Source organism: Cyprinodon variegatus, unplaced genomic scaffold, assembly GCF_000732505.1.
Source record: "Cyprinodon variegatus isolate N-32 unplaced genomic scaffold, C_variegatus-1.0 Scaffold269, whole genome shotgun sequence".
Lineage (NCBI taxonomy): Eukaryota > Metazoa > Chordata > Actinopteri > Cyprinodontiformes > Cyprinodontidae > Cyprinodon > Cyprinodon variegatus.
In genome coordinates this window covers 842227-853653 of record NW_015150722.1, presented here as the reverse complement: position 1 = coordinate 853653, position 11427 = coordinate 842227, and the positions used below count along the sequence as shown (strand labels likewise).

Genomic DNA, 11427 nt, shown 5'->3' with positions numbered 1-11427 from the left:
CTTCTGCTTTGTTCTTCTTTACTAGTTAAAAAATGTTAGGCTTCTCAGAGGACCATGACTCCCAGTTACGGGATGAAATGTTTTCTTATTGAACAGACAGAATCAGACTGCAGAGCTTCTACAGATCTGGAAATTTAGTTTCTGGCATCATTATATTAGTAAAGAGATTCATAAATCTTTTTTAAACAGAGAGAAGCAGGGAGAGCTGCAGATTTAAAGGGGAAACAGATTTACCGGGATATACAACATGCTATAATATATATAGTTTACCAGAAAGTTTACAAGAAAAAAATATAATATGCTATATTTAAAATGCAGCATAACCATATTTTTCTGGATGAAATTGAAATTGTATTTCTAGGGATGAGTGATATATCGATTTTGGCATCAGAATCGGCTGTTATTCATTATTTTTGTTATACATTAATCTTTTTGGGCCCTATGTATATAATGCACTAAAAGGCATCTCTCTAATATCTATAAATATTAACATCAGTATATTATGGTTCTCTTGGTTCTCAACAATAGGAAAGCATTCAATAAATAGATGTTTGAGCTCATTTTTGTAAAACAGAAAAGCCTAATGAAAGCGTTGCGGTTTAATAACTGTAGGTCCATCAGCCCCCACCCCACTGCCCCCACCAACTGTCATTACAAAGTTACACCCTTGGTGTTCAAACATTCAGTCTCCTGTATTCTCTGCGTATTGCTAAGTATAGAAAAGGCCGTTTTTCCTGAACCAACATGTTTACACTGCGTGAAACGGTCTCAAATAATATAGCTCCTATATAATAACCACTGGGGTTCCTCAGAAACAGCTTCTACCTCCATCAAAGGTGATTATCCAAATGGCCTAAAAACCACTTCTGACGACTAAATGATTCTCTGAAATGATCCATAAATCAAAGATATCACAGCCAGCGATGAGCTCAATGCTGCATGAATGTTAATATGATCAATCGTAACATTAGACTCTGAAGGTTTTTCTAATATTCACTAAAGGGAAAATTCAGCTGAGGTTTTGTTACTGCCATCAAGTGGAATGAAGGTATACTGCAGTTTTTCCTCAGGTTCATACGGATCTTTACAATCCAAAGAGTCCAGCTAATAAAGTAATCTAGAACTACAATTAGGTGCAAACACACATATATATATATTTGACAGAAATGACTTTGACTTAGATTTATTTTGTCATGTTGAATACACAAGTGTAAACAAAAAGAAATTTCATTAAGAACAACTCTCTAGACATTTTCATTTTTTTTAAAGTGCGGCCTTTAAAACAGTAAAAAATAAATAAAAAACAGTAAAATAAAGATATGACTGTATATTTACAGTTCTAACCTTTCAGTTTTTATTTTTATATCCACTGCTCTTTGCTTACTTTTTTGAAAAATTGTTAAAAAAAAAAAAAAGTTTAAATATCTTCTAATGATGAATTCATGAAGTGAAAAAACTTTACTTCAGCCCAGCCGAAAAATATAAAACTCATTTAGAAAAATGTTTACCTTTTTTACAAAGAGAAAAGAAGGTAAATAAAACTTGTGAAAAGACGATAAATGTCATATTGACTGGAAAATGTATAATTTAGGAAAATTATGGTTGAAAAAAAAAAACTAAAAAAATTTTTTCCCACTTATAAAAGATCAAATAATATTTTTCTTTTATAATTAGAGTCAATTTGGGGGGAATTGGTTGCAATTGTTCAGTGTAGTAAAATGCTGAAAGATGCGTTTGTTAATAAAGCAATAGTTAAAAGAAATGATCTCTTCTTCCTCATCCATCAGCAGGGCCGGGGTTCTGTCAGACCAGCATACCCCATCAGACCAGCATACCCACAGTCAATACCTGTTTATCCTTTAGTTTTGTACGAAAACTAGACTTTAAACTATCTCAACGGGTGTCTATCCCTTTAATCACATACAAAAAACAAGTTAATTACCGTAATTTTCGGACTAAAAGCCGTGACTTTTTCCCCATTTTTCGACCTTGCGGCTTAAATAACAATGCAGCTAACTGTTAGCTTTTACAGCTAACAGCCACTAGGGTAATACGGTACCTAAATCTATGGATTTTACCGTCACCCATGTTGACTTCACATTTGCTTCAACACACAAGTAGCCATGTCCGCGGGAATGCGGCCGTTCTGCGAGCGCAAGACAGTTTGTGTGACACCCTCATTATGGAAAACAAACGTTGAAATGCATATGAAGCAACTTTTAAGTTAAAGGCAGTCAATTTGGCAGTAAACGGAGGAAATAAAACCGCTGCACGTAACCTTGGAATCAACGAGTCAATGGTGAGACGTTGGAGACGCCAGCAGGAAGAATTGTCTCAATTCAATTGTGTTGTAATGTTAATAAATAGCAGCTTCCCCAAACAGTTGCCTCTTTCCCGACAATCCTCTCTGTGCACGAACCATATGGTAATTCAACATAAAAAACCTGCGGCTTATAGTCCGGTGTGGCTTGTATATGGACAAATCATGCAATTTAGCTTCTGTGGCTTATATTCAGGTGCGGCTTATAGTCCGAAAATTACGGTATTTACTTTTTGGTGTTTTATTGAAGCGTATGAAGACCTGACCTTAAATTGTTTTTTGTTTTTTTTGTACATAACTAAAGGGATACACACCTGTTGAGGTAGTTTAAAGTTTATTTTTCATCCAAAACTAAAGGACCTCTTGCACATGCATACTGACTATAGTATGCTGGTCTGACAGAAAGGCTGCAGGGATACTGGCTTCTGCTGGGTGACTAACTATGAAACTATAACTGGTCTTTGTTAAGCTTTAGTTCACCTTCTTCCTGTGAAGTGAATCAAAACTGTTAAATAACTTTCATCTATAATATCCTATAGAATATAGTCAATTTTTAAAGCCAGTGCTTTATCCTGGCTTATACTGGTCAACTTACCTCATAATAAAGTCGGGTATCGTTTATTCTAATCATGACTCCGTCCACACGTAGGAAGAAACGCTGCAATAGGAAGAAACTGGATGGCATCACCCTCTGCAGCATCAAAAAAGGAAGAGTTTAGACATTTATCAAACTTTATTAATCATCGGGTATAAGAGAGGGAGAGGAGGGGGAGTACAGGACACTGGTGGACAACTTTGTGGAGTGGTCCGAACAGAACCAGCTGAGGCTGAATGTCAACAAGACCAGAGAGATGGTGATTGACTTCAGGAGAGAGAAGAGGTCTTCACAGCCACTACGGATTAGGGGGGAGGTGGTGGAGGACTATAGATATTTGGGAGTGTTAATTGACAATAGACTGGACTGGAGGTCTAACTCTGAGGCTGTGTACAAGAAGGGGATGAGCAGACTCTATTTCTTGAGGAAGCTGAGATCCTTCAATGTGTGCAGCAAGATGTTGGAGATCTTTTACCAGTCTGTTGTTGCCAGCACCATTTTCTTTGCTGCTGTGTGTTGGGGCAGCAGCATTAGAGCCAGCGACACCAACAGACTTGATAAAATCATCAGGAGGGCTGGTTCTGTACTTGGACTCAGGCTGGAGTCTTTTGAGACTGTGGTTGAGAGGAGAACGCTGAATAAACTCTTATCCATCATTGACAATGATCAGCACCCTCTCCACCACACAGTGGTCAGACAGCGGAGCACCTTTTCTCACAGGCTGCTCCAGCTCCGCTGTCGAAAGGACAGATACAGGAAATCTTTCCTACCATATGCCATCACATTGTACAATAAAAAATAAACTATTGTTTCAGCATACAGTAACCAGCACTGTACTATACTGCACTCCATGTTTTTAATACTATTTATACTATTTATAATCTGTTCACTGCACCTTAGGACTGTTCACTGCACCCTTATAATGTAAATACGTGTGGATGTCATGTTATTTTTACTTTTTCTTATCTCATTGTGTTGTGACTGTCACTATGTGTAAAGCTGCTGCTACACTGCAATTTCCCAGCTTGGGATAAATAAAGTACATCCATCCATCCATCCATCCATCCATCCATCTATCCATCTATCTATCCATCTATCTATAATTTAACAAAAACATCTAGCTTTCCAATCAGGCAAAACCTTTCTCACTGAAAAATAGGCCAAAGCCACATTGATCAACAACAACAACAAAAACTTTTGGGCCTTTCCCTAAACATTGGCTACAAAAAGGTAAAAAAATGGCACCATAACTATACTTTATGTTGCAAATTTTACAGTTCAAAGAAAATTCTCCCATTTATATGCTTCTTAGGGCTGAAACAATTCATTAGATTAATCAATTATTGAATTAGTCACCAACTAATTCAGTAATCGATTAATTATTAACTGGAATATAGAGACTCTTTAAACATGCCTTTAGCTGACAGAGCTACACATTTAGAGCAGGAATTATATCTAAATTGTAAAAAAAATATATAAATATTTTGCATTTAAGATTATGCTCTGCTCTATTCAGAACTCCTCAAGTGGAAAAGTTTTAGTTTCACCTGGTTCCATTTAAAAAAAAAATCTTCTTTGAGGAACTTTTGGCAAAACATTTATTAATTGATAAATCAAAAAAATAACTGACATATAAACTGATTTGCAAAATAATCTTTAGTTGCAGCTCTAAGCTCTAACCCTAACCAGGACAAAATGACGGCACCCTTAACTTATTCCAAAACAAAAAAGAAAATTAAATTCAATCCACTGGACTTTGTTTCCAAGTTTGAAGACGTTTCTCTTCCATCCAGGAAGATTTTTTAATTCAAAATGTCAGAAATATCGTTTAGTTCCAGGTTTTATCCAGCAGCCCAACAAAGCTTGTTTTAGTTTAGAAAACATGCAAATAGAAACGGATGAACGGGTCCACCCCTTTGGAATGGGGGTTGTTTGGCTTCTTTGTTAGCCTGCAATGCCCCATACCTGTCTAAGCTTTATTTAGACAGGTATGGGGGGAAAAGCTTTCTGGATGGGAAGCGAAATGTCTTTAAACTTGGAAACAAAGTCCAGTGGATTGTTTTTAAACATGTTTGGAATCACTATACTGCAATTAACGATTATTAGGTTACTAAATTAGTTGATGATTATTTCAATAGTTTATTATTCCTATTAAATCTTTCAGGCCTAATATACAGATCTACACACAGAGAGGTAAAAACACTATATTTTTAGCAGTGTGTTACTCTCTCACACACTTACAATTTTGACACTTATTGTTGAGACGCCGTGGTCATGAAGCTCATCTTCAAAGAGCAAAACCTCATCATAGAACATGATGTGTTCCCGTGCTTTCAGCTTCTCTATGTCGATGTGCTCCTCTGTGCTAGCAGCCTTCACAAAGACAGGAAAAGGAAACAGAATCAGGTACAAATACTCGAACTAAAGGTAAAGATCGCCGGAGAGAGGAGGCAGAGGAAAAGCAGAGGCATCACCTTCATCTGGACATCTTCTCCTAGCAGGGTTCCTCTGTAGTCTGTGGTAAACGTCCAGTCAAAAGGCCTCAGCACTTCTTTGGAGTGTTCAGAATCGGCTCTGAAATGACATTGGGTTGTTGCTTAGCAACCTTTTGTCGGTATCTCTACCCTTTACTTCTTGCTTCACTGTAGATGTTTGGTTAAAAAAAAAACTGCATCAACATTTTTAATCAATGCTAAGTCAAAAACCAGAACTCTGCCACTCTGCTTATTTTTGCCTTCAATATTCCCAACAATAATAGTGACCGAGGCCTTAAACACCAGAAAATGTAAAACAGAAGAAAAGTTGATGTAAAGCTGTTACTAAAAGCAGGTTGTTTGGATTTTTTTTATCAGCCTTTAGATCTCCTGATCAGTAAAGATGCTCTGATTAAAAATATTGTTGATGAATTATAAATTGTGAGCTTATTTGAAAATAAATAGAAAAGCTCTGTCTCTTTGTGTCCTTTGTGCCGGAGCTCTATTGCAGAAACAAAACATTTCTTTATCAGTTGAGGACCTGGTTTTCAGACAGTTCAGAGTAAGTTACGCATGCAGCCTTCAGCATCACTGTAATCCTTAGTCCAGTCCAAGAGTTCTTGCCAAGGCTTAAAGCCGGGCATACATCGTACTGAGGGTGTATGACGTCATCAGCGCGCCGGACTGGAGTTGTGACAGGCAGCCTGGGCCACAGGCGGCTACGCTCTACTCCTTCCATTCATTCGGCTATCTAATATGAATCGGTCAATTCTATTTCGACCTTCCAGGCATGTGAGTAAAACTAGCAGCAGTTCAGCGGACAGGATGAATGAACGGTAGGCGGTGCGCGGATGATGTCATACACGCTCTGCTTTGCTTTAAAAATATATATAAATATAAAAAATATAACTGTGGATGTCTGGGGGACAGTGATTGGCCTACATGTTCTGAATGCTGGCGTACCATAAATGATAAATTATGAACAGTTTAGTTTGTGCCTTCAAGTCGTTGCCCATCTGAAGACGTTACCTGGATATAACCTAACGGAATATCTTCAGAACGGTTTCAAATGACACAAAGCTCATATGGGTGAGTAGAACATGATGGAATAATGTAAAATCAAGGGGTCAATGTAAAAAAAAACGGTGTTCCCCTTTAAGGCGCTAATCTGGTTCAGTGGTTCTCCAGGGATCAACAAGGGATCATCTACAGATGTTTTTAGAACTGATTGGTGACCTTTAGTTTATATCATCAGATAGTTAGTTTTTGGAAGCAGGGTTGATATATATATGGGTTTTATATTTTATGTTCTTAAACAATCATACAACTTTTGTATCACAAATGAAGCACTCTTATTACCTAAGTTTCTGTGTCTTTGAGAGCATGATATCATTTGTTTTTGTACTCAAGAGCTCTCGGTGCCGTGCTCTGACCATGATGTAATTTGTGGCTGGTTTCAGCTATCCACGAGCCCTGGGTGGGTTCATATTTTGGTTTCTGTAATCATGGGCTCCAGGCGTGAGAGGGAGCGCTCATTTTCCTGATTGGGCGAAAGATTTTCCTTTGATGTTTGGCATAAATGATGGGTGTCGGTTTCGCACTGGCAGAGTCTGCTAGGGTTGCGTACGAACGCCTAGCTGCGCGGTTTGCTGCCCTGCCCGGATCGACCGGCTCTCCGATCCTTTGTGTCACGGTAAGGGGGACAATATAATATGCATTGGAACGATATAATTTGTATTCAGCACCGTGCCTTGACTGATGTGCTTGCTTTGCTGGGTTCTGTGGCGGAATAAAACGACACATTTTACTCTAGCAGACACAGTATGTGTATCTGTGTGTCATCTTTATTACCGACTCATCCCGACCCTGCCTATATTTTATAATACAGGGGTTATAAGTTGTTTTGCCGTTTTATGGGTGTGATTTATGAGCATAGACTTCCAGCCTTGGGTCTACTTTTCTACCACTCACTTTGTATACATGAAAGTTCCTCATTGTAAAAAATAAGAGGCAGTAAAAGGAAAACTGAATGAGACAAGATCTGCGTGATCAGAGAATGATGGAGGAAGAGATGTCCGCCTGTTTAATCTTCTTTTATTAGCTTGTTTTTACTTGTAGCTCCACATGTTGTTGTGATTAGCCTTTTTACTATTTAACTTTTTTTTTTTACTATTTAAAGAGAGGCACATTCCTGGATTTTACAATTGATTTTTGTTGTTTAAGTACTAATAAATATGTAAAAAAATAGATAAAAGCATCACTGTGCCTGTTTCCTAATTTACTTTTGATGATATGTATTTGTTTTTATCTACGAGCTGGAAATGTCCCCAGATTGGATTTCATAAATCTGGTCACCGTAATTTCTCATCTTGACTGAATATATTTTATGATATCTGAAATAAATTTCTTCATAATCAAAATAATACAAATGATGAGCAGTTAAAATAGAAATATGGAATCTGAAATCCATTTCTAGACATCCAGGAGTAATTATTCTAGATGTGAAGAATGCCACCTTGTTTGAAATGGTTATTTTGACGAGGACACTGAGTTTACTGAACAAAACCTGCTCACGACCAGGTCAGCTCTGGGGAGAATGTTACTATGGCAACAGAGACAGATGTTGAGGAGACTGTCTTGGTGAAACGGACCCCAGGACACCTGTAGCTAACGGAAACAGGTGGAGAGAACTTTGTATTTTTCTCCGGAGGTAAAAGTGAGAAGGAGAATTGGTGGAATGAGCGACCCTAAATGACCCGTTATCATACCTGCTCTCCTGCCATTCTTGAGCACAGGCTACCTTCACAGTGTCTTCCATATTGTTGACTCGCTTAAGAGCATCAATGGCATTGAATTCAATGCCGTAGCCGTCCATATGCTGGATCCGCAGGACGTTATCGCCAAACATCATCTCAGGAAGTGAAGGCATGTTGAGTTCATCTGATAACCTGGAAAAGGCCAAGAATGAAAAGAGGTCAAGTTTCTCACCCCTCATTAAAAACTGTTTGCTTTGTAAGGTGAGGTTGTCAAATAATAAAAAGAGTAATTTGGAAAGGCATTTTCAGGGAAGGCGAGATAAATATGATAAATATGCAGCCGACCACCAAGCTGGGAGAGAAAAAGTGTGATGGCAAAACTTTTGGATAAATTAGAGGAGAGCAAAGATAGAAATAAGAAGTGGATTTCATCTCCAAACTCCACTACTGCTGCTAGTTTAGCTGCAAGCATAGAAAACACAGAACGAACAGGTAGCGCTCTAAAGCACAGATGGGAACTTTCGTCCATTTATTCCCCAAATACCCAAAATAAAAATAACATCTGATTTCTTTATCACGTTTCTATAATTTCATGCATCCAACAGAAACCTAATACATGCAAACCGCGCTGTGAAGCGGCGAGCGGTGAATTCCACGCGGTGAGAGCGTTCACTGCTCCTCCCTCACCTCATGCTACTGCTGCGTTTAAACTTAAAGCACCAAATATCGAAAAGCCTTTTTTTTTTTTTTTTTTTTGCCATATGAGGCTTATAGAAGACTTAAATAAGACTCCTGGTCTACGCCCTGACCTTCTTCCAAGTTGCTCTCCATTGTTTACTTTCCTGACTTCTGTCACACTGACATCATCACCAGACACACAGCGGCGGGGGGACAGAGACCATGCAGCTGCCAGCGAGGGGTTAGACCAGCTTTATTTGCCAATGGGAGGGGAGCCAAATGCCGACTGTTAGCGGGTCGACACACATTTGAAAAACAACCTGTTATTTTCAGTGGGAAAGAGGCTTGATGCTGCGATCAGAGCGCACGCAGCAGAGGCAGCAATAACGTACGTTCTGCCTCATTTTTAATGCTTGTACAAGTTTAGTTCTGACCCACGGCTGAAGTGTCTTTGCTGCTGTAGTTGCGTGGTTGAAAAGTGGTTCTGATGCGCGTTGGGCGGAGCTACCCTATCCTGTCTTTGCCTGGAACAATGGCGGCTATATTTGCTGTGATCAGTGGGTAAAAAGTGTTTTTAATATGTTTTTAAGTGAGAAAGTCCACCTGAAATCTTCGTCCTTGCAGTCAGTTCATCCTGATTACCATCCTGCCTTCAAATATTATTTCTCTTTTGCTGTGCCTTAAAGCACATCAACCATTGACTTTGCATGTAAACTAGCTGCTGCTGCCTCTGCTGCTTACGGTTTGAACGTAGCATAAGATTATTATTCACGCTGGCGGTAATGACACTTAAAATTAGTGTTGCTTCGGTGTGCAAGTTTGCCAAAACAATGTCGGACTCCGTAATTTTCTCTGGTCCCCTCCCTGATCTGACCAGTGATGACATGTTTAGCTGCATGTCGTCATTTCACCGCTGGTTGTCTAGGTGGTGTCCTGAAAACAACGTGGGCTACATTAATAATTGGCAATCCTTTTGGGGAAAGCCTGGTCTGATTCAGAGAGACGGCATCCATCCCACTTTGGATGGTGCAGCTCTTCTTTCTAGGAATCTGGCCACATTTATTAGTCCTCCGAAACCCTGACCCCCCAGGGTGCAGACCAGGAAGCAGAGTTGTAGTTTAACACACATCTCTGCAGCTTCTCTACTGTTACCCACTCTTTACTCCATCCAGACAGTGTCTTGCCAACGACCAAAATCTAATAAATTAGCAAAGATTCCCAAAGGAGTAAATCATGATCATCTAATTAACATGAAAATAACTCCAATAGGAGATTCTTCCAAAAGTCTGCTAGTTAATGATTTGATCTGTGATAATCACATTGATTTATGTTGCCTTAAAAGACTTGAATATGGGTGTGCAGGTGGTGCAGTTGTTAGTGCGCACCACCCATGTAAGGAGGCCTTTGTCCTCGAAGCGGCCGTCCCCGGTTGGACTCTGCCTGTGGTCCTTTGCCGCATGTCTCTCCCCTCCCTCATTTCCTCTTTCCTGTCAACCTGCTGTCAGAAAACGAGCTACTAGTGCCGTGTAAAAAAAAAAAAAAGACTTAAATATTTTGTAGGAATTAAGGGAAGAGGACTCGGCTTCAGTTTGTTTGTGTTAATGAAACTAATCCCATAATGCTTTGTGAGGAGAGGTCTTGCAAAGCATTCTGGGATATATCTGCTCATCTAGATAATCTTGGATTATATCGGCCTGCATCTAATATCGCTGATATTGTCACAAGGATAGAAACTCTGCTTCTGTTTACATTTCTAGAACCCATAGGTTAGTATTATATCGGTGAGTTGTTATTGTTCCGTGTTTTAATAATATCACTTGATCAGGCTTTTTCCAACATTTGACTTTACAAAATAAGTAATAAAAGCAAAATGCTTTGGGTACAAATATCTTACCGGGTCAATATGTCAAAGCGTTAACATGCGAATCGCATCAGAAATTAAAACGTTTTATTGGGACAGCCCTAGTATGTGGTTCTATCTTCAATGGATCCATAATTAATCCCAATATCTTTAAATACCACATTAAATATGAAAGTAAAGACCTAAAAAAAAACTTTAGATTTTAGGGAAACATACTGACCGTTCAACGTCTTTAGACTTCATGATGTGGTTTTTGGCTGCGGTCACCTTCCATGATCCAAACGTGAAATCCTGCTTGCTGCTCCTGAAGCCGTGCAACATCATTGCTTAAAGGGACACCAACTGCAACACAGATAACCAGCAAAGGTTTGACTTTTTCTTTATGGTTTAGCAATTTTAAAACACAAAGACAGAATTAAGTCTTACAATTTTCCTGTAATAAGAAGACACTAAGATATAAAAACCACACCCTTTGTTCTTTACTATGCTAGACTAAAGTAAATTGTTAAATCAGTGGGTGATTTTTCTGGATGTACGAGTTAAAAAAAAGCCATTTTAATTTTTAAATAACTGAGAATGAGCGTGGCATTGGTGCAAGACATGAATCCCTACCTGGTGACCTTTGCTGTATGAGATTCTGTTAAAGCTACCATGTTTCACTTATACACACAAATACATATATATATATATATATATATATATATATGTGTGTATATATATATATATATATATATATATATATA

The 11427-nt window shown here is 38.6% G+C and overlaps 1 protein-coding gene across 1 annotated transcript in view; it reads right to left on the bottom strand.

Moving 5' to 3' along the window:
* tiprl (TOR signaling pathway regulator) overlaps positions 1 to 11427 on the bottom strand; it is an 18328-nt gene that overhangs the window by 4958 nt on the left and 1943 nt on the right. The window contains exons 2-6 of the mRNA XM_015382894.1: positions 10905 to 11026; positions 8158 to 8337; positions 5390 to 5489; positions 5157 to 5288; positions 2916 to 3011 (exon numbers count right to left, since the gene is read on the bottom strand). Coding sequence (XP_015238380.1) covers positions 2916 to 3011; positions 5157 to 5288; positions 5390 to 5489; positions 8158 to 8337; positions 10905 to 11008 — 612 coding nt within the window. The 5' untranslated portion in view covers positions 11009 to 11026. The remainder of the gene's footprint in view (positions 1 to 2915; positions 3012 to 5156; positions 5289 to 5389; positions 5490 to 8157; positions 8338 to 10904; positions 11027 to 11427) is intronic.